This window comes from Meleagris gallopavo, chromosome 1 (genome assembly GCF_905368555.1).
Source record: "Meleagris gallopavo chromosome 1, MGAL_WU_HG_1.1, whole genome shotgun sequence".
NCBI lineage: Eukaryota > Metazoa > Chordata > Aves > Galliformes > Phasianidae > Meleagris > Meleagris gallopavo.
This window is the reverse complement of record NC_139404.1, coordinates 191,217,804-191,241,921: the sequence shown is the minus strand read 5'-3', so window position 1 is coordinate 191,241,921 and position 24,118 is coordinate 191,217,804. Positions and strand designations below refer to the sequence as shown.

At 42.4% G+C, this 24,118-nt stretch overlaps 1 protein-coding gene across 5 annotated transcripts; it reads right to left on the bottom strand.

Moving 5' to 3' along the window:
• Positions 1-677: 677 nt before the first annotated feature.
• LRRC32 (leucine rich repeat containing 32) lies at positions 678-24,118 on the bottom strand. 5 transcript variants are annotated; one of them, XR_014881167.1, is made up of 5 exons: positions 23,738-24,117; positions 13,005-13,095; positions 5,312-8,561; positions 1,641-1,762; positions 678-1,021 (listed from the first exon to the last, which is right to left on the bottom strand). XR_014881167.1 is itself a non-coding variant. In XM_085216492.1 (4 exons), the coding sequence occupies exons 2-3, from the start codon at positions 13,089-13,091 to the stop codon at positions 6,621-6,623; spliced, it is 2,028 nt and encodes a 675-aa protein (XP_085072618.1). In that variant the 5' UTR covers positions 13,092-13,095; positions 23,738-24,118; the 3' UTR covers positions 678-1,762; positions 6,588-6,620. The 5 variants fall into 5 exon arrangements, 3 of the variants coding, with proteins under 3 accessions (XP_085072618.1, XP_010704441.1, XP_019467856.1); XR_014881166.1 differs by having other exon boundaries at positions 678-1,762; XM_085216492.1 differs by having other exon boundaries at positions 678-1,762; positions 6,588-8,561; positions 23,738-24,118.

Genomic DNA, 24,118 nt, shown 5'->3' with positions numbered 1-24,118 from the left:
AAATTTTTGCAAACCCTTCCTGGCTGAAAACCAGTCTTGATTTCTGGTTTTGAGAGTGAAGTGACATTACATTTCAGAGACCAGATCTAACATAACAACCAGGTAAAGCAAAGGACTTGGGGTATCTGTTCTTCAAACTAATTCTGACTTCTTATGCAACAGACTTGGACTGTTCTATGCAACTGGGCTTGATTGGATGCCCAGAAACATATTTGGTGGCCTTTGAGATACCCTGGGGTATGCTACGTGGCCTCCAGTTGGAGGCTAGCTGGAATAGCAAGGTTTCCTCTGCATGTTACTTTGCACCTGAAAATTCTGTATTTTTGTAGCCCAAACATCAGAAACATCCTAAATGGCACCAGTTTCTTGCCAAAGACTAAACCTACTGCCAATATCCTTATGCAAATGACTTGAGCCTTTAGCTCAGGCTTAAGATACTTCAATGTGGGTGTCTAGATGTAAGCATCACCATGTGAGCTGAGGAAGAAAGGTTCAGCTAACTAGGTAGCTGGACTGTGGTTTTCCCAGAAGACCCACCTCTGACATCAATATCAACAACTTTTACCAACTCTGAGGACACTTGAACTGCCAAATCCCTTCTACAGCTGAAGTAGATACCACTAAGAGGTATCTTCAGAATTTTCTCTACCCATTCATAAAAAGATGACTCATTCTCCTTTTTTTTTTTTTTAATTATTTTTTTTATTTTTTGCAGAGACTCATAGAATAATTCAGGTTAGAAGGGGTCTCTGGAGGGCTCCAATCTATCTCCCAGATCAGAACGAGATCAACTCCAATGTTAGGTATTAACTACCATCTGTCTTCTTTCTAACTTCCAGTATTGCCAAAAGATTTCCTCCCATGATCTCTTCCTTGAGCTGAAAAAATCTTGTTCTTCCCGTCTCTTCCTCAGATATCATATGCTCCAGCCCCAGCTTGGTGGCCCCACTGGACATGCTCCTGTTCATCCGTGTCTCTTCTGCACTGGGAAGCCAACAGCTGGACACAGTATCCAGATGTGCTGTTAGAGGTTCCAAGTAGAGGGGAAAAACAGCATACATTGATTTCTCAACTCAGATCTTGTGAATGTAGCTGAATATTCAGCTAGATTTCATTCTTACTAAGGCATGATGTTGATTCATGAACAACTTGTTGTCCACCAGTACCCTCAGGTCCTCTATAACAAAGTTACTTTGGCAAAGCTATGGTCAAGTAGTCCCCAGACTAGACAAGCTTATTCTGTCCAAAGTGCAGATCTTCACTCTTTGCTGAACTTCATGAAGTTTCTGTAGGATCATTCCTTTACTGTGGGATATCCCTTTGAATAGCAGCTCTGTCCCAGCATATCAACCACTGCTTCACCTGGTGTCATCTGCAAACATGGTGAAGGCTCTGTCCCACCACCCAGACCACAAATGAAGGGCTTAAATAATGCCACTCTCCCAGCATCAACCCCACAGTAACAAAATACAACTTAAATACAGAAATTTAGCTAAAGAAGCATGCAGCTTGCTTGTCTTTCATTCTGACCTTATTCCTCCTCTTTCTATTTATTCATGATTTCGTCCTAACCATTCCACCCTTGTTCCTCTTCCAAATTCCTGATTTAGCTGTGCTTATTCTCCTTCTGTTCTCCTCACCCCATGCATCCTCTTCAGTCATCCGTTGCAAACCTTCTTCTCCTTGGTGACTTTCCTGCATGAAAATGGATTTCCCTTCTTCTCTCCTCTTGTTGACAGGTCCCCAAACTCTCCTCGCCACCCTATTTTATGGAGAAGTCAGAAACAGTAGAGATTAATCTCTTCTGTTTTCACCTTCCAGAATGTTTCTTCATAAAGATATGTTTCTTGATGTCACCTTTGCTGTTTGCTATTGCAAAATTCATTTGCTCTCCTGGGTAATGTAGTGATATCAAAGGAACACTGGATATCACTTCTGTACCTGGAAAGTGCATGTCTTTGATGTAATGAACGCTGTAACAGAACAGGAGGAGAACATCTGTGGAACAAACCTGGCCCTGCATCACAACAAAACTGAAAAAATATCATGGGAGAAAAGTGATTCTCCCTCTCCAAATTGCAGGACTGTCCCCTTATATTTACCGATATTTTGTTTAGTATCATGTTGCATTGGTCATGAAACGCCTTTGCATGTGAAAGAAGTTGTGTAATTTGATAGCCTTCCTAGAAAGCTTTTATCTGCTTATTCAGTTTCTTTTCCTTCTGTTTCAGTTTCACCTCATTGGTGAGTTGGGGAGCAGTGGTAACTAGTTACTTTCAGCTCTCTAGGATGCTTTTCATTTTGGAGAGTATTACATCAACACTTTTTTAGTTTTCCCTGTCCCATTGTTCCCTCCTCAATGGCTCTCAGCTCTTCTCATCCCCATTTCCTTCTGTTTCTTGGCCAACTCTCCTTGGCCCCTCACCAAGCCATGACCTATGAGACTAAAATCTGCTCCAGCTGGATAGTTGTGACTCTGCCAGAAAGCTGCAGACCCTCAAGTTCATTTTTCTTCATTCCTTGTGGTTAATCCTCATCTTTTACCCAAGTGAAGCTAGGTGAATTACTGCTCTGTGAATGACGGGGTATTTAACGTGCCCTTCTGAGAGCAGACCATAGGGCAGAGGAACCACTCGTCAGTAGCTTTGCTGTATTTCAGCTCTTCGAATACTCATAACACTGACATGGTGGGCAACTAGCATTAGCAAGGAGATTCTCAAGTGAATGAAGATGTATGAACTTCTGCAGTTTCAGTCTTGTTGGGGAATGTGTAAGACATAATTGAAAGGTCTGTTTTTTGAGAAGAGATTGCAGAAACACATAATGGTTGGGTTGGTATCATAGAATAGCTTAGTTTGGAGGGTTTCCAACTGCCCCTGCCATGGATAGAGTTGCTACTCACCAGCTCAGGCTGCCCAGGGCTTAAACCAGCCTGGCCTTGAGCACCTCCAGGGATGGGGCACCCACAGCAGCCTGTGTCAGGGCTTCACCACTCTCTGAGTAAAAAAATTCTTCCAAACATCTAACCTAAATCTCCTCTTTCAGTTTAAAACCATTCCTCCTTTTCTTAACACTGTCTGGCCATGAGAAGGACCCAGATTTTTGGAAAACTGGGCTTCTTACAGGATGGGCCAGGTGCAAGATGAAAATGTTGAAGTGACTGAAATAATCATTGGTCACTTCTGAAAATCTTGATCAAACTGCTTCACATAGACAAGCATGAAACAGAAATCTGCAGCCACTGGTACTGCAAGCTATTTGTATTGAAGAAGGTCATTCAGTGAAGTCTGATAATTTAGATTAAATGAACTTCTTCTCTGAAAGAGTGATCTTTCCATGGTGACCAAAACAGTCACAGCTTGCTGAACTTTCAGTGTCCCACTCTGGGAGTTCTCTATTGCCTCCATTGCTTTACATCTCTCTGATCCCACTGCAGAGAATCGATTTTGGGAACAAATCACAGGAACCGCTTAGAGTCTCATGTGTAGCAATTGTGTGATAGGAAATATGTGAAGGAGATCTGTTGTCCTACCCCAAAAAATCTCGGAGGGGAAATTGTGTGATGCTTGCAACAGCAAAAATAGTTGCATTTTCTTCATAAATCCTCCATTATGTACTACACATCCCAGAATCCCAGAGAGACATTCCTTGTGTTAGCACAAACTCCCTTTGCATAAGCAGATGTTGTTGCGGGGACTTTATGAAAGAGGAATCTATAAGAGGAATCTGTTCTTTATCCTCTTATTCTCTTTAAGAGAGTGGTGAGATGCTGGAACAGCTGCCCAGAGAGGCTGTGGGTGCTCTGTCCCTAGAGGTGTTCAAGGCCAGACTGGATGGGGCCCTGGGCAGCCTGGTCTAGTATTAAATGTGGAGGTTGGTGGCCCTGCCTGTGGTAGGGGGTTGGAGCTTCATGATCCTTGAGGTCCCTTCCAACCCAAGCTGTTCTATGATTCTATGACTCGATAAGGGTGTAAACTGAGATTACAAAATCAAAGCTTACCTGTTTCTTTCCGACTTATTGAGACAATATGGATAAATGGTGGAAAGATGTGTAACGTAAGAGTAATAGCTAGATTTGGTGCAGGGACAAATACTTTAATGTTTGAGCTTCAAGATATCTGAACCCCTATTTTGAGGAATAAGAGCATTGAATTCTTCAATTTCTCCCTGTTTTCCCTCTCCTAACTCCTTTATTCACATTTCCTTTCCCTCACACTCCTCATCCCATTTAAAATAACCAAATTGGCATGAGCAGCCTCATGTCATTTCTCACTTGCTTATGTTGCTAACAGAGAAATCCAAATGAGCCATGCTGCATGTTACTCCTGGGGCCTATTCCTCGAGAAAGCTTTTCTGCTCCCATGGAAGTCAATGGAAGCCTAATTGGTCCCAGATGTTTAGTAATAACAAGCACTTCCTTTTGGTACAGCCAAAAAAAAGCAGTGTTAAAACTGTTAATTAAATGGGTTTGGCTCTGTCGTCAGGTTATTAACTAATTCCAGTCGTGGCAGTCGAGCTAAGACTGTGTCTCAGAAGCAGATGTGCTCTTACTGTGCTCAATAAGAAAGGCATGAACTCAGAATATGGCTAAATTGCCCATGTCAGGGCACACAGCACAGCTTGCTTTCACATCAAAGGAAAAGCTCAAGGACTTCAGCACTGGGCTTCCAACTAAGCCCAGGGATTCTTGCTTGTGCAAACTTTCTCCTAAAAGAGTAAGAGCTTGAAAGAATGCACAGTGCTGGCTCTCATTGGCTTTTCACCGTTTGAGCATTGTCCTTGGTAATGTGCTCTCGATGGCCCTTCTTGAACAAGGGGATTAGCTCAGATGAGCACCTCCAACCTCAACCAGCCTGTGATTCTGTGACTCAGTGATTTTGTGATTCACATATTAGACCATTGTGGCATGGTCCTGCCAACTGGCTGTGCCAACATCATTATTCCAACATCATTTGTGTACATCTTCATCAGATCTGCTTTACGTTCATTGGCTGTACTCTAAGATATATCCCATCTGGGACTGGAAGTCATAGACCTAAAGTCTGAACACCATAGAAAGAATAGGAAGACATAACTTTTCGCCTATGGAGTATTCCAAGCTGGTGCTTTAATATATTCACGTCCCTGTGTATTTTACAAAATTTAAAGGTGTTTTTATTGTACAAAATCCCACAACAGAAATGACCAGCTGGTTACTTACACATCCGCTTTAAAAATAGAATTATACATCCTTCTGTAGTGTGTTAATTTTGACATTCACTAGCATGAAGAAAAAAGTAGTGGAGCAGCAATTTGACTCTGAGTTATTTACCTGAACAGGTTTTGGTTTGACTTCTATTTCTCTTATGTGCTGAAATGCACATTTCCTGGAATTAACAGAGAACCCATTGTGGCTCCTTTCAAAGCCATTGGGTCCCATAGGTAGGTCAGGTTCCTGCTGTTGGAAAGCTTTTTTTTTTTTTCACTTCAAAAGGGTGAATCTGCCATCAGAGTACAGGATATAACATATGTCAGTGTCTGCTTTTAGCAACACAACAGGTTGATCATATTAAACCCATCACAGATTGAAGATCTACAGACTTCTACTAGCAACCAGTCTTCAGTAGGGAAAGATAGTGGACCTCTGATCTGAATAATGGCCCAGAACTCAGTTCCCTGCATCTTGTTTCACGCTTTCGTGTTTAAAACATATCTAGCCTCCTGTGACCTTTAAAAATCGATATATAATCATCATCTTTTTGCATTGAAATGCAACTGTATGCAGTGAGTTCCCAACAGTTTTCCTTAGAAATACAAACATTTCAGTCCAAAGATAGCCGGTTGAAATTCACTCTCTTAGACTTTTCTTTTAGAAAGCGTCCACCTCAGAGATGAATTTCTTCACATTAAACCCAGTTAAATATGTATTGCACGAGAGGGGCAAATTTCTCCTCTTTGAGTTGAACTGTGGACCTGTGACCTTCTGAGCAAGTCTGGGTTCACACCTGAGATTTTTGTTACAGAGAAAGATCCTGTTTTGGGCTGTCCTACTGATTTTGTGATTTCATTTTAACGTTTAGGAAATCTCATTTCTAAGGTTTTTTTAGAGGAAAAAAAAACACACACAAAGCTCAGTGTAAGGAGCAACATCTCATAGAGTTAAACTACTTTGAGAAGGGCTTTCCTATTCAGGTGATGTCATCAACAACTGGCATAAAAAAAAGTGGTTTCTATAACACTATGGATATCTGTAGTGTTATATGTATATATATGTATATATGAAGCCTTGCTATGGAGGCGACATCAACAAAGCATCTCTGAGTTTAGTGAAATGTCTCCTGATTTAGAAGGCTTTTTCTTTAGGTCTGGTTTAAATCACACCTCCCTCACAACCACAGGGCTTTACAGAGTCTACTACAACTCTGTGAACATTTAGGCAGATCTGCTTGTGAACAAAGCAAATGCAAAATGTGGTAAACTCTCCCTTAATTCCCTGCAACCCTGTAGTGGGGTAGTTCAGGGGAGCTGTGAAACTGCCTTAAAATCCACAGTTAAAAGTCAAGGAGAAGAATTTTACTCTTCATTTCTACACGGCGGCAGTGTAGCACCTGATTTCTTCGGTTTTCAAGGCAATCTCTGTGCTATGCTTTAAACTGTTGACTGAAGTTCTGCCTGCGAAAGCAAAAGAACGAACCCACAGCGATGATGATCACGGATAAAACCAACACAACTGTTAATATAATAAGGAAGTTGATTTTCTTTAGATCCTCTTTTTCACAGTCTTCTGGTCTAATGTTCCCAATGTGCACTTCTTCCTGGTATCCGAAGTTCTGGGTGTATTGGCACGTTAGATGCTCTATGTTCGAGATCTGGACGTTTTTGTTCTGGATCATCAATGACAGCCAAATGTTTCCACAGCAGTTGAGTGGGTTACCAGTGAGATACAAGTTTTTAAGAGAATTTTCTAATGCTAAAATATTGCTGTTCTGTAATGTACTAAACCTATTGTTCCGTAGGTCCAGAACTTCCAGTGGAGAGCCACTGCCCCACTTGGGCAGCCAACTCAGCTGATTTTCAGAGAGGTTTAAGTGTCTAAGGTGACTAAAACAAGGCAAGTCGATATTTAATTCTATCAGGCTATTGCCATGTAAATGCAAGTATTCAAGTGACTGTTCCAGTCCAGATAGCGCATTAACTTCAATTGTCAACCCCGGGTTCATGGAAAGATCCAAGAAAATCAGGGAAGTCTTGAAGAAAGTGTGTGCTGGTAGGATGCTCAGCATGTTGTCAGCTAGAAACAAGTGCTGAAGAGCAGGAGCGTCAACAAATGATATGCAACCATTTTCCTCTCCGGCAAGTCTTTGCTTTGCTAATCCTGAGTACATGCTGCAAAGAGTGATGTTGTTGCTCTGTAGATTGAGCCATCTGAGGCTTGGAAGTCTTGAAAAGATGTCAAATTGGAGGATTTGAAGATGGTTGTTTTGAATATAGAGCTCCTTCAAATTCCACAGTGTGTCGGCATGTAGGAGGAGGCTCTGCAAAGCGTTGTAGCTCAAATCGAGGACAGATAAGGAGACCAATGTACTGTCAGAAGTTACTTCAAAAGTCTGTAGACAGTTTTTACTGAGGTTAAGGGTGTGAAGAGACATCATCGATTCGAAGAACTCATCCGGAATGGATTTGATTTCATTGTAGCTTAAGTCTAGGTATACAAGTTGGGATAAATTAAGAGAACTTTTGTTTCTACTTTGCTTCTGATCAAGAAGATGGAAAGGAGCATCTAACCATTCATTCTCCATGTAGTCCATTTTATTATGAGAGGATTCAGCTGTGAGCTGAATTAAATTCTTTGATAAATTCAGAGTTACCAGCTTGTTCACCTGAGGGAAGACTGGGAAGCGAAGCAGTTTGTTTTCACTCAGATCCAAGCATCTTAAGCTGTACTCGTCATCTGACGCTGTGGTATGGAAGGATTCAATGCTGTTCCTGCTGAGGTCAAGTATCTCCAACTGCCTGAGGTTAAAATCAGAGATGCAAGTAATTGAATTCATGGAGAGATTCAGTCTGGAAAGATTCAGTAGAGTCTCAAAAGCACCTTCTTCAATTTCCATGATGATATTACTCTGTAGATCTATCTCCACAAGACTGGGAGATCCCTGAAACATCTTGTGTGATATCATTATAATACTGTTACCTGCCAGTGAAAGATAGCGCAGTGCTGGAGCTCGTTTAATGAAATATTCAGCCATCCCATTGTAGAGACTGTTGTGAGACAAGTCCAGTATCTCCACCTTGGGTAAAAGTCCAATCCCTTCTGTCCCAATCTGAGCAAGCTCATACAAGTTGTTGTTAGCTAAATTTATTTCCAGCAAACTTGTCATGTGTGCAAAGACTCCAGGCGTGATGAAGCTTATCTGGTTGGAGCTTAAATCGAGGCACTGGAGGGAAGAGTAGAGGGGTAAAGGCATTTCAGGGATGCTTTGTATCAGATTTCCAGATAGATCTATCTTGTTTACATTTGGATGGAGCTCACGAGGGATTTGGTGAAGGTCTTTGTTGTGGCAAAATGCCTGCAAGTTTGCCTGCCAAGAAAAAAAGAGAGAAAATGGGAGGTCACCTGACAGATGAAAAACATATTTGTGTGAAATTTAAAGAAAATAACATTCAATAACCAGTAAGGTTCATCTCATATAATTTTCTTTGAACATTCATACAGCAAGCACAATCATCCTAATGCTTCTTTGCAGCTAACTGTTAGCACTCCTTTCATTTCATATATCTAACTTAAACTAGTAGAGTTGTATCTATATATATTATCTACTACATATTCTCCTTTTTCCCAGGCTTATTTTAATAGTTCTAATTTTCCTCATTTCCATTGTAATCAAGCACTTTTTCCTCACTTTTCTTCTGATCTTTGCCTTTCTCAGCTTTATTCTAAGTCACTCTAATGGATTCTGCAAACTCTACGTGCAAGAAGTGGTACTAAGAAGGGCTCCTCTCTGTTGGCAGTATAGTTCCCAAAGCAGGGAATGGAAGATAAGGATGTTATAGTACAAATCATAAGCTCTCTCTTTGTTAGTCATGCCCCTCAAATATTTGATTTTGCCTTCCTTTTGAGCCATGGCTTAGATAAGCAATGTGCCCCTAACAAACTGAGTCATTCAACTATTCATGTACTACTGATGCAAACTTCCAAACTCTTTCTGTTTATGCTATGCATAGGAATCCTTTTCCTAAGGCAATAATTCCTATTTCCTCTCATGGGGAGCATGCCTTATGTTCCATCCATATGTTTCATCCCCATGCATCATCCATTCTGGACATAATAGTGTTGGACATTAGGAAAAACTTCTCCGAAAGAGTGGTTGGGCATTGGAACAGGCTGCTCAGGGAATTGATGTTGTCAGCATCCCTGGAGGTGTTCAAGAACATGAAGATGTGGTACTTAGAGACATGACCAGTGGGCAGTATTGCTGGACAGTTGGATTAGTTGAATTTAGAGATCATTTCTAATCTTAATGATTCTATGCTTGTATGAATGCAGCAGGGAAGGCATATCATGGAAAGCCAGCTTTGAGGAGAAAAAGGCATGTGGTGATAGGCACACTTTTTTCACCCACTTCTCAGCAACAGGGTGGAGAAAAATTCAATTTCATCAAATTCATCTCCTAAACACATGCCTGTTTAATTGCACCTAAGATTGAATCCATGTCCAAAGGAAAATTTGGAATGTGTGTTCATAAGGAACCCTGAAAACACTGAGATAATCATCCTCGCATAAATGTCAAGCTGTATTTTGTTATTATGGGGAACACACAGCAGTGGGAGGAAGTGGAATGCAAAAGGCTTAGACAGCATTTAATCTACTGGAAGAAAACTCTTGTTATGAATGTATATAGGTGACCGGGTCATGTACTGTTTGTAGAAAGATCAGAAAGAAAAAAAAAATCTGATGAATTTTAACTTCTGTGAAAAAGAATCCAGATTCCATGACGTAAAGCTCTGCATTAGCTTTTCCAACATTACAGAAACATTAATTTAAAAAAATATTATAAACCATCTGTTTCATGTGAACTTCTAGTTGAATGAAGTGACAGATCTGCTTAGGAGAAGTGGGGCAATAATCCGTATTTTGTGACCCTCTTTTGCATGATGAGAGTTTCAAAGAGCACATAAAAATGTGACGGAGAATTGTAAGACTCATTTAAATGCCAAATATACACAGGCTTCTCCACAGTCGTTCCCATGGTATAACCTTCCCAAAGATCTGATTTTTCATGATCTGGGGTTGGATTTGATGGTCTTGAAGGTCTTTTCCAACCCGAGCAATTCTATGATTCTATGATTCTGGGATTAAATCACACACTTTGAGTACACTCTGCTCCCTCTGAGTAACCAGCACCATCCAATGCCCACCAATGCCATTCAGGTTTTCATTGAAGGCCATGATGGAGAACTCAGTCCCAATTCACCACTTTATCTTGCAGGATTGGGCTTTTAATCTGCATGCACTGAACTCTCCAGGTGATAAAACAGTCTGATAAAATCTGTACCTCACAGTGTTCTGACATTTGTTCCTATAACATTTCCCCTCTCGGTTTTCATTGGTTTCACTATTTTGATCATCACTGAATTTCTTAACTAGTCTGTTCTACTCCATCTTTTCTCCCTTCTGGGCTCAAACTGCATGAATCTCATTCTCATCAGCACCAGAAGGGAAAGATGAAGTGCATCTCAATGAGACTGAGCAAACAGTGTCTGTTTCAGTGTGTACCTTCCCTTCTCCCCCTGTAGTTCAATGAGTTGGCTGGAGAAGTTTATGTCAGTCTCATGTTCCCACTTAATCATCTCTGTTGGTGCTGTCACTGGATTATTTAAAGCCCATTGGGAGGAGTGTGGAACACTTGGTCCATTTCATGTTTGTCTTCTGGTTAAAAAATGACCCTCAACAACTCAAAACTTGACCATCATTTGAATTCTGACTCCAGTACTTCATTGGGTGGAAGTTGTCACCCATCTTAGTGACAGCCCTGCAAACAAAGCAGCTGTATCCAAGGCCTTGTTCCTCCATATCTTCTCATGGGTGTTTGAGCCAAAGAATTTGGGCTGGAGCTACGTGGGGCCACCTTGTATGTTCTTTAGAAGTGCTGTTCAGGTAAAGGCTTCACCACACAATGCAATTTGCATATGCACCACGTGTGGGCTGATAACCCATGATAATCAGTACGATATATTGTTGTATGACATTGATGCAAGGTAATACAAAATTTTGTGAAAACCTTTCCTTTCCTTTGTATGTTTTATTGGAAGATTCTCCTTTGTCATTTAATGTGAATTAGCAGGCACATCTTTTTTTAGGAGGAAGAACTTGTGAAAAATCCTCTCCTTGGTAGGCAATGTGAGCTAGGAAGAACCTTTTAACATTGAAGCTGCACCTTCTTGTCTTGTAAGGGAGCAGACGGCTGGCTCTGACCTAGCTCAGTAGAAAGGTAATGGCTTTAAGGGACATTTTATCACCTAAAGCCTTACAAGATCAGTGCACCTACAAGAACATGAGCAATGAGATGCCCAGGTCTCTGAGTTATGCCTCTTCCAGGAGACCCAGGATGAAACTTTCTAATTCTGAGCCTTTCTTATCTTAAAGGTGCCGCTGCAGGGAAGGTAACATGTAAAAAAAAGATGCTGTGATAAAAAATCATTCTATGAAATAAGTGGAAGTCCCAGTGGGCACATCAGCAAGCCCAGGAACCTCTTTATGCTTCATGGAAATGTGTTTAGGTTTACACTCTCCTCCTTCCATTGGATGAAATGCTCAGCAAATGAAGAGTGGCAAAGGTCCACTGACTTTAACAATGCTGAGCTGTTAATTTATAACAGATGAGCATCCCAACCCCCAGCTGCGGCCAGAGCTGAATTTATCCCAGACTCATTGCGTACAGCCTTGGATTTTTGGCCCGTGCAATTGGTCTGTTGGAAGCAGTTTACAGTGGAGTGGTGGAAACAAGCATGTGTTTACTTCTCAGCAATCAGCCTGATCTGTGACCCATCAAGAAATGGGACGGAGTGCAATCTGCTCAGATTATTGCATGTCTCGCCTGGCATTCATGTGACTATGACACATGAGACCCAAGCTGTCATGTTTATGGTGGGTTCATCAGTCTTCCCTTGGCAGCCAATGAGCTGAGATATCCAGCCACCTTCCCAAGATCTTTTTATATATACTAGGTCTTAATTTCTCTGGAATTCAGGAAGCACAGCAATGCAGCAGGGTGGGCAGGAATGGAATGAGTCCCATAAGGGAGATGTGTACAGCTAGCAAATTATTTTTTTTCCCTATTTTGGAAATTCTCAAGGATTTGTGCTGAACAGCTTTAACATTTAAAAAAAAAAAAAAAAAAAGTATTTTTAAATGGCATGTTACTGTCAGCAGCACTTGGATAGGGAAGGGAGAAAGTTCAGCTATGAATAACGTTTATAATATTGTACCAGGTGCCTGCAAAAAAACAAGGAGAAAATTTTGTACGGGAGCCAGAGACTCTGTCACTTTTTTTAGAAGTCAGGTGTAACCCCCTGACAGCAATGCTTTGTCAGGGCAGAGGTCAGTCACAATGATATTACAAGGGCTGCTGTAGATGTATTTCACAGAAGAGGCTTTATTTGAAGCACAGAGAACTTAGGCCTGATATAAAGAAGTGGATTTTATATCTAAGCTCCTTCTCTGCCTCAGTCACAGGATGCCTGTTCAGTCTTGGGGAAATCAGGTCAAATTTCTTCCAACCAACTACCTCTTAGAAAAAACAGACAATGCTCTTCCCCTTTTTTCCCCTTGTATGTGCTGTGGCTGCAGTGAGAAATGGTCGTAACCCAAGAACAGCCTCAGTGCATCTACTAACCCAGCAAAGCCCATTTATGCCAACAGGGAAAACCTTTTCCCAGAACTCTCTTCACAGAGAGCATCATTATTTGGGCAGCACCTGTAATGGAGAGTTGCAACCTCATCCAAGATCTCGAGGTGGCCTTACCATTTCACAGGGCATCCCCTCAGCAGGCTGATGATTGGACATCCCTCCATTCACCACTGACAGGAGGAAGACAACGTATAGTCTCATGGTTCTGCAGGGAAATTGGTTATGGTTAGATGTCAAACATGGCACCACAGTCAGTTCATGCATGCATGAGAAAGTTGGCATCAGAAAATCACCTATCACAGAAAGGCACATTTGTAGTACAATAAATTAGAATCATAAAATAATTAAGGTTGGAAAAGGCCAATAAAATCATCTAGTCCTGCTATCAACCCATTACCACCATGTCCACTCATAGAATCATAGAAACATTAAGATTGGTAAAGGCCATTAACCACTGACCTATCACAACCATGTTCCTAAAATTAATGCATCCACCTATGTGTATCCATGTCTCTTTGAGACAAGCAGGAAATAAAGAGATTTACATAAATTGCGTTTTGTGAGGTTGCCCTGGAGTGATTTATTTCACCTGCTACCTAGGTGACACCCCAGTCACCCCTGAAGTCCAGATGCCCAAGCTGGACAGTGTCTCTGGTGTCACAGAGAAAGACAACTACTCAAGATTAAGTGACCCCTTAGAGCTCCCACAGAGGCAACTCAATACTTCAACTGCTCTGGAGTTATAGGTGCCAAGTCCTGATAGAAGTCAAGAACTGTCATTCAGAAACAAGAGTTGGGAGCCATTTCCATTTCCATCCACAATAGTTTCCACTTCTCTCATCCCACAGTGTCAAAGAGCTTTTACACACATTAGTCACCACCACGCATCTAGTTTTGTTGAGTTAATACAAACAGCTTAAATAAATAATGGACTGAGAACCTTTCGTCCAAATGTTAGTTTTCCATTTTACACATCCCAAGTATGGGCAAGCTTTAAAATACATTTGAAAGCTGATGACTTAAAAAGAGTCAGACATGAAATGGAACAGATCTGTGTGAAACAAAGAATTCATTAGAAATAACTGTCTGAAAAGTACTCTAGAAAACAGCGCAGAAATAACTGCAAAAAGAGTAATGAGATCTGGAAGACCTGTCAGTGGGCATTGAGGGAAAAGGGAAGTGGTTGAATCACCATCCCTGGATGTGTTTAAAAACCACTTGGATGTGGTGCTCAGGGACATGATTTAGTGGAGGGTTGTTAGGGTAATTTGGTTAGGTCATGGTTGGACTCAATGATCTTTAAGGTCTTCTCCAACCTGAGCAATTCTATGATTCTATGTTTCTAAATGGACAACTAATTCTATGAGCTCCAGCATGAAAGGTCAATGGCCACTATCTCACTTCAACTGCTCACTTAGAAATGTTAAAGGAAAGAGTTTTTCAGGAAGAGATGAGAGCCTGTATCTCTCAGGGTGTTCACTAGCCAACAAGTAGTTTGATCTTTGGGATCCCAAAGAGTCATTTAGCTTTTAGCAAATGATGCTCAGAGAGGGGAAAAAAGTATCAACATAGTGTTAGGATCATTTTCCAGTATTTAAAAAGAACTTGTAAACAAGAAGGAAGTCAACTTTTTACATGATAGATGATGATAGGACAAAGGGTTTTAAACTAAAAGAGGGAAGATTTTGATTGGATGAGAGGGGAAAGTTTTTCACTGAGGAACTGGTGAAGTCTTGACACAGGCTGCCCAGGGAAGCTGTGGATGCCCCATCTCTGGAGTTGCTCAAGTCCAGGTTGGATGGAAACCTGGGCAGCCTGAGCTGGTGCCTCATTTAGCGGTTGGCAAAACTGCTCACAGAAGGGGCACTGGAACTGGATGATCTTTGAGATTCTTCCTAACCTAAGCCGTTCTATAATTTGATTCACAGAATAGAATTATATAAGTTGGAAGAAACCTTTAAAGGCCATCTGGTCCAACTCCTCTGCATTGAACAGGAACGCCCACAGCCCAATCAGGTGCCCAAAGCCCCATCCAGCCTGATCTTGAGTGTCTCCAGGGATGAGACATCACGATCTCTCTTGGCAACCTGTTTCAGTGCTTCAATTGTTAGTTAGGATATGGAAAGCACAGTCCTGTGAAGCTGGAGATGGCAAATCCTTCAATTCAAAGCAATCTGGTAAGAATTCAGATTCTCAGACTTTGTCAAAGTGCCTTCAGCTCTGCTTTATTAGATGGGAAAATTATAGGGACAGGGATCTATCTCATTTAAAGTGAATAAGTTTTATCGAAGCTGTGGTCACCACTGACGTGAGCTCCAGATAACACCTCTTTATGACACCCTCTATAGCAAACATGCTGAATGTGTCTGCATTAATACAACTTCTTATGCAACCCCTTACAGACAAATCTAAGCTGGTCCTGTCCATATCCCAAGCCACACAGACACATGCCAGCTCCCAAGTGGAAGTCACACAGCAGTGCTTAGCTAGCACGGCTCTTAAGCCTTTCCAGGAGCGAGCCTGCATCCTGCAAGCTCCAACTGTACACCAATCCCATTCTCACATGCCTCCAAAAGATAACAAACATGTCCTGTTACTCAGTGGCTTCCACCCACAAAGTGTCATGAGGCGGGAAACAAAAGAGAGGAGATAGGATTGTTCCCAGCTGGTGGAGATCCCCCCACTTAGTCACTGCTTGAGAGATGCAGCTGAGTGCCATGCTTCCATGCAGCAATGGCAGTTGTTCAACAGTGATGACAATGGGATAAATCTCCTGAGGGTTCCATCAGGTCAGTGCTCAACATGGCAGTAAATTCTGCTCAGGAGATGCATACCAAGACCTTACAAGTGGGTTCTGCTTCTTAGCGCGCTGTGTCCTATCTGGGCATATTTGTATAAATTTCTGAGTGAAGCAATGCACATCTCTTCTCTTCCCAACCAGAGAATGAGGTATGTACTGGGAAAAGGGGAACTAGAGGAGTCTAGATCTTTAATTCATGCTTTTTTTTTTCAGATTGCATATCCCTTCCTGTTTAGAGGGACAACTAATGATGAATAATGATCCGGGATCCAGAGATGAAAAAGCTTGGAGCTTGTCTTTGGAGCTCAGCAGCAGGATAAGAAGCCTGTTCCTCTTTCTAAAATTAGACCAACGATGTTCATTCTCATTTCTTTTAATTAATGTTTGCAAAATGCTCCACAATAATCCCATGGAAGAAGGAATTGCTTATACCACTATCTATAATGTCTCTGCGCTCCTGCTCCATTCTCCATTGCCCAGACTGCAGGGAGCGTGTGCCTGGGGATGCTGTGCAAGAGGGGTTGCGTGGGAGTGAGAGGAGAAAATGATGTTTGTTGTTTGGGTTTGCTGAAACTGAGAGAAAAGACAAGCACACTGATGATGTGTGAATTATAAGGCTTTACTCAGAGCCTTCAAACGGAAATTATTTCTGTCTAAATCCAACAAATTAAGATGATGAAATCTCCATGGATGTCACCCACAAAAGGCACCATCCTGATGGACATTGTGCAACTCATGGAGTTTGCTTTGTCCTCTCTTGTCACGATACAAAAATGATCCCTTTTCATTTTAAATGATAACCGTGGCAAAATCCTTGTCTTAACGTGTTTTTAAACTTCATAAATTATACATTGATAAAGCAATTTGGAAATTGAAGTTTCTGAATGCAAGAACATCACTTAATGTCTTACTACATAAAATAGATCCGTAGTATCAAGGACTCTGCCCCTGAAAGTGTTTCTGTGTTGTCTGTCACCTTGGAGCCCTGAAGCTGCAGAACATGATGTTTTCCCTACAAATATGTGTCGTAGAATCATAGAATCATAGAATGGCCTGGGTTGAAAAGGACTATAATGATCATCAAGTTTCAACCCCCCTGCTATGTGCAGGGTTGCCAACCACCAGACCAGGCTGCCCAGAGCCACATCCAGCCTGGCCTTGAATGTCTCCAGGGATGGGGAGTAGAATCATTAAGGTTGGAAAGACCTGTAAGATCACCAAGTCCAACCGCAACCCATCCCCACCATACTCACTGACCATATCCCTCAGTGACACATCCTCACAGTTCTTGAACACCTGCAGGGATGCTGACTCCACCATTTCCCTGGGCAGCCTGTGCCAATGTGCTGCCACTCTTTCTGAGAAGAAATTTTTCCTAATTTTTTCCAACCTGAGCCCTCCCATGGTGTAGTTTAAGGCCATGCTCTCTCATCCTATCACCGTTGACTGGGGGCAGAGGCCCACCCCCACCTTACCACAATCTCATGTTATTGTAGAGAGCCTTAAGGTCTCCCCTGAGCTTCCTCTTCTATAGACTGAATCATTCCAGTTCCCTCACTGCTCCTGACAGGAGCTGTGCTCCAGACCTTTCACAGCTCTGTTATCCTTCTCTTGTCATACTCCTGAGCCTCAATGTCTTTCTTGTAGTGAGGTGCAGCCTCACCAGAGCTGAGTACTGAGGGATGATCACTTCCCTAGTCCTACCAGCTATGCTATTGCTGACATAAGGCAGGATAATATTAGCTTTCTTGGCCACCTGGGCACACTGCTGGCTCATGTTCAGCTGAACATCAACCAACACCCCCAAGCCCATTTCCTCCACACAAACTCTCAGCCACTCTGTCCCAAACCTGTAGCGTTGCTGTGATGTACCTGTAGTGATTTAAGTGTAGGACCTGGCACTTGCTCTTGTTAAAACTTATATAATTGGCCTCCACCCATTGGTGCATCCTGTCCAGATCTTTCTGTAAGGCCTTCCTACCCCCAGGCAGATGAACACTTCCTCCCAGCTTGGTGTCATCTGCAAACTTATTGAGGGTACTCAATCCCCATCTCCAGATCATCAATAAAGATATTAAATAGGATGGGTCCCAGCACTCACAGAAATTCTCCTCCTGAGGCATTTTTCAGTTCTCAGCTGCCCAGCTGAGGAGCTCCTCCTGCTTATGCTTCTTCCAAACAATCTCTAGACCCACTATAGCAATATTTGGTATGACACAGTGTTGTGTCCCAGTGTCTCTTCCCTCTTGGCAGGTCACAGCTGTCCGCTGAAGGCTCAGAAAAGCCCCGTTGTTCTGCTGTAGGACAACATCAAGACCCAATCCTGCTGCAAGAAGCAGCTCCATACATGCTGCCAGTTTGCTCACACAGTTTTCCATATGTCAGAATTACTCAGTCTCATCTACAGCTGTAAAATTGAAGTGGATTAAATGAGTAATTCTCCCGAGGATTCTTAACAAGTAGGTCAATAGGAAAAGTGTATAGAAAAAGCATGATACTTATGCCATGTCAGCATGTCCAGAGATGGAAGGGCATAGGCAGTGATTTGCCCCCCAAAACATATCTGAAAACCAAGGAAGAGGTCAGGTTTAAACACCGTTCATCCAGTTCCATCTCTTATACAATATTAAACCTGAGACCATTCACATATGCTGTTTGCAGTTAACAACACGAGCACCTTCCAAATTTTCCCTAAAAGTAATTCTTGTTGCTGCTTAGGCAATTAACAGTAATGTTCTCCTGTGCCGAAGAAGGATTATATTTGAACTGCAGAATCCTAGAATCACAGAATCATAGAATATCCTGCAGTGGAAGGGACCCACAAGGCTCGTCAAGTTCAACTCTTTCTAGAGAAGACACCAAGTACAAACCAAACTCCCCAGATCTGGTACTTTTTTAGACAATAAGATTTGCTGCTCTGTTAGAATCATGAAATCTTTTAATAGTTAAGGTTGGTAAAGACCACAAAGATCAGTGAGATCAATCCCAACCCACCCCCACCATGCCCACTGACCATGTCCCTCAGTGCCACATCTCCATGGCTCTTGAACACCTCCAGGGATGGTGACTCCACCACCTCCCTGGGCTCCTGTGCCAATGCATTACCATTCTTCCTAAGAATAAACTTTTCTTAGTATCCAGCCTGAGCCCTCACAGTTAAAAAGAGTTCTCAGGTTTAAAAAGAGTGAATATTCCACATTTACCTGGTTCCAATGGCTTCTCACATCCCCATACACTGCTTGTCATCCCTTTAAAAAGCATATCCAGCTCTCCAACAAAGATTCAGCCCTGATAGAAGGAAATTAATCTTCAGATTCACCTTCACCCGTTTGAGACACCAAGAGACAACTTCAGATTGAAGACATTTTCAGGGAAACAACCTCATTTAGGTCAGTGTCTGCTTTTAGTTAAGTCGCTGGTCTTCCTGCTGGCTTTTGCTGTGTCCTACGGCCACCACTGTGAGTTCAGAGCAGCGTCATTCCCTGCACAGCATCCTGAGGTCCTCACGCCAGGCAGGGGAGGAAACAAGGATTTTTTCCAGGGAAGCTTCTGGGATTGAGCCGTGGGGAATGAGTGACTTATTGTCGCCAATGCCATTGTTTGGCTGCACACGCGGGGTGGGCGGAATGTTTATTTTAGGGTTTTGTGTCTGTGTGTTTCATTCCTGAAGGGTTGCAGCCCCCGACCCCTGCACCTAAATCACACTTAGGAAAACAGCCGCTTGGGGGTTAAAGGTTTAAATATCACAGATGATAAACAGAAAGCCCGCAATCTTGAATCCTGAACTCTCTTTCTTGTTGTTGCTGCCCACAGCGTCCTGTGATCTGATGGCAGGATGGGCGTTCTGTGTCATAGAATCATCAGAGTTGGCAAAGCCCACCCATGATCATCCAGTCCATCGCCTAGTCAGCTACAACGCACCTGAACTGAAGATTTATCGGGGTTTTCCAGACATAAAGCAAGACTTCAGGAGACTGATGGAGTCGGAGTGGTCCAAGCTTCTGTACATAGTACTACTCAGTGTGCCCAACCTTTTAGTAAAAAATCCCATTGCAAAAGGGACATTTTTTGCTGTGATGTTTGCGAGCTCTGCTTTTTATTTATTATTTTCTGCTGCCCTCTAGGGCTGGAGCAGCAATCTAATTGCTGGTTTCCTCACTTCCTTTTGCTAATTTTGGACTGATTCTGGAAAACACTCCTTTACAATGATTTCACCACTCTTGTCCCCCAGGCTCAGAAGCCAGAACTGTTGCAACATGCTTTTCCTGTGGTTGGAATACATCAGAACTGGGCTCTTATCAAACTGTTTGCTTGCAATGCACCCCAAAATGAAAGATTAAATGCTATGAAGATGTGTCAGGATGTGTATAGCTGGGAAGGGGTACAGTTAGGTACAGAAGATAGAAAAGCTCAGGCTTAACTCTCAAAGAAATGCTTGCCAGTGAGAATGTCACTAACCTGGACCTGAGGACCATTGTGGTGTCTGAAGGTCACAATGCCTTTTGGATGCTCTGGGTTGCATCATCAGCATCATGCAATAGTGCTTGAAACATGCAACTACTTTTGCAAAGAAAACATCAAATATCAAATATCCAAAAAAAAAAAAAAAAAAAAAAAGGATCAAAAAAGTCAAATATTTTTCCTTTGGAAAGAGCGCATTCAGGTTAGGTATCAGGAAAAAATTATTCTCCAGAAGAGTGGTAATGCACTGGCCCAGGCTACCAGGGTGGTGATGGAGTCACGATCCTTGGAAATGAACCACGGGGATGTGGCACTAAAGGACGTGGTCAGTGGGCATGGTGGGGATGGGTTGGGGTTGGATTTGATGCTCTCAGTGATTGTTTCCAACCTCAATGATTCTATGATTAAATTTGATTTGTATTTGGAGATGGAATACAAATCTACATACAACAAAGAGTGGTGAGCACCTTGAATGACTGCAGCCTCACATTCTCTGATGCCTGAATCTTCAGAGCACTTTGGGAAGCTTGAATTTGCTGGTAAAATAACAGGGTTTCACTGCATTTCTTTACCTTAGGCTGATTTATTGAGTGGCCACACAGTTGTGTCATCTCAACTGTGAAGATGAGCCTGGATAGAAACAAATGGCAAAGCAGGAGGGAAGGGCATGCACTGATTCTGCTGCTCAGGACTTTACGTCATTAAAACCACTGCCTTACAGGCACAGCAATCACCCTGGGAATGATCAGCCATAGCGATATCCTTACTGTCTTTGTCCTCTTTTATAAAAAGGATCAGAAAACAAAAGTTTCAGACCCTGGAGCCTTTGGATGACTTCCTATTGTCAATATTTTCATGCTATTTTCTATCCAGCAGTTTACACCTTAAAAGGCTTTTGAACCATGTGTACTTGCATCTGCAGTCACTGTCCCCAGAGGTGTAGGGTCCAGGGAAGGTCCAGGAAAGGGTGGCACTGAGGGATGTGTTTAGTGTTCATAGTGGGTTGGACTTGGTGATCTTAGAGGTGTTTTCCAATCTCAATGATTCTATGATTCAATGCAGAATCTATCAGATGGATTGGGTGGTGCTCAAGACCAGGTTGGATGGGGCCTTGGGCAGCCTGAGCTGATGGGGGACAACCACCCCGTGGCAGGGGTTGGAACTGGGTATGCTTTGAGATCACTTCCAACCTAAGCCAATCTATGATTCTATGATGACTCTATGATTCTATGATTCTATGATTCTATGATTCTATGATTCTATGATTCTACGATTCTATGATTCTATGATTCTATGAATTAGGGATCCAACACAACACAGAGATGGGTGTCTCTTGAGATCACTCCTTTCCTCCAAAGCCTCTTCCCAGCATAGCCCACAGTAGGAAAAGCAAATGCCAGCCTTTGGCTCTCACGAGCCTGCCTGCAATTTGCTGCAGGTTCCCAAGGGTTTCTGATAAACAAGAATATGTCTTGACGATTATATGTCTTGAACTTTCAGCCCTTTTGGAGTCTGTCCATCCATAACGCTGCTGCTTTCTAAGGCACTGCTTTTGGGTTGAGTCCTGTGTCAAGCTGCATGAATCAAACTCTCCAGAGAAGTAAACAAAACAAACTCCTGCCTTAGAAAGTGGGTCTGAACTACAAGGGTAGGAGTGGGACACGTCTTGCTCCCTTAGGCCAGAATAGCTCCCTGGTGATTCATCCCACCAGGGAGCTGGGGGCAACAGTAACATTAACCCTAATAAAAACTAAATATCCCAGGCCATCCTCAGACACAGTCTGATCTGGCTCTTGATCCAGCAGCTGGCAATCCTGCCTGTGGCAGAGGGTTTGGAACTTGATGACCCTTGAAGTTCCTTCCAACCCAAGCCATTCTATTCTGTGATGGCAGGCACCACGAACAGGTTCAAACTTCTGTATCTCCAGCATCAAGTCCACAAACCAATGAATCCCACAACACCTGCATGACTTAAATCAGGCTTTTTCCCTGTCTGTTGCCTTCTTTCTTTCTCTCCCATGCAGCCCTTTCTTTAGGTATGTCTATCAGGCAAGGCAGCCAACATTTCCCCACCAAAGATTATCTGGGAGACATCAGTTTTCCAGTCCATTTGGACATCAAATACACTCAGGATTTAACCAATTCCCCTATTTCATTCACCTCTGTTTTTATAAAAATAGAAAAAATAGAAAATGAATGAGAATTGAATGAAACCATCAGCCTCAATACTTTGGGAGAGAGGGGCTGGGCAAAGGGATGGCAAAACGTGAAAATGCAAAAAGTTCTATCTACCCAAAGATGCATGAGCTGGCACTTGAAGATGAAACTATCTGAACACGAAATTCTCTCTGGGAGAACAAAATTCTTGGAGAAACTCAAACCCAGAAATCAAACCATAATGTTTTTTGACTAGCTTTAATCTATGCACAGTAAAATAGAGAGAGGAATCAGTTTTTATTTCAGTAATTTTTCTGATAGTGGAGTCGATTTTTGATAATAGATGTACTCAATTTATATGATACGGCAGGGGATACTCAATACAACAGGAGATAAAATGAAGTGAGGAAAATTATTACTGGTACATTTGACTTGCACAACACTGATACCCTCATGTGAATTCATTCATCACTGTATTAATAAAGGCCAAGCACTGATCCAGTCACCGATCTGCTTTAGAAAGAGAAGACTGATCATAAATTTTTGCTGTTGAAATCCAAAACAATTCATCGACAAGATTATTTCAAATCTGGAAAAAATACATCTCGGCTTAAAAAAACAGATTTTTTTTTTTTTTTTTGTGGATAGCCAAACTTTGGATTCTGTAAAAGGGAAACATATGTGTACTTTGATCAAAAATACAACAGAACTTGGCTTTAAAATATTTTCTGTGGCTTTTATATGGACCAGGATCTTGGAGAACTTTGTTATTTCCAAATATCCTCTAAACATCAATTCCTCATGAGTTTGGATGCAACACAACAGCCACTACCAATAAGTCACTGTTCACCCAAGGTGACATTCAAGCTGTGAGGATAGGAGAAATAGACCAGTGCTGCTAACCCACAACTCGTGCTCCAACAGGGAGAGCCCAGTGACAGCACTGATAGTGAGGAGAGCAGCAAGCTAAGCAGCATTTCATTTCGTTTCAGCCCGGGACAGTGTGATTTGCCCAAGGCTGTATGAGGACGCAGTGTCAGAGTGCTGGGAGAGCAGCATTAATCAGTGCGCACAGTGCCGATCTCTGCGACACTTCTGGTTCAGGGCACTACAATGCAGTAACACCATAAATAGAATAAAGTGCTGTGAAGAAAGGAAAAAACGTATCTCCTCATCTTTTGTGGCCGCTAACACAGAGTTAATGCCCGTATTGCTACAAATGAACTTAGAGAGTGCAACTCTCTGCAGCTCAAGTCCCGATGACTTGAATGTACAGCTGTGCATTACATCGAGTGTTTAACCAGCGCATAAACACAGCTATCTTATTTATACAGCACCTTCCCCATCTGTGCTATTTCTAAAGGCAGCAGCCTGGCGTCCCCGCAGCCGAAAAGCTCCCAGCTCAACTTCCCTGCGCTGCTCCACGTACCTGATGTGGGGTCGGAGGAGGAGGAGGAGGATTCGCCTCTGCCCGCAGTTTTCTGTCTCCCGGACGCTCCCAGCAGCCGTCCCAGCGCGAGCCGGGGAAGAGTTTCCTTGGGGAAGTCGTACCTCTGTTGCATGCCAGCTGACTAAAACTCTGTGAGCTCGGAAAGAAGTTTGAAGTCACAGCGAAAAAAAAAAAAAAAAAAAAAAAAAACACGCTCCCCATAGACCGGTCCTTGAATTCATTCCTTTGCAGTCATGAGCTCTTATATATTCCCAGGCTCCCATGAGCACGTGAACGCATACCTCCGTAATAGTTTTAAAATGTGTGTGTCCTCTTGTGCTTCTCTTTATTTTCCATTTCGTTCATTCAACCTTGGTTTAT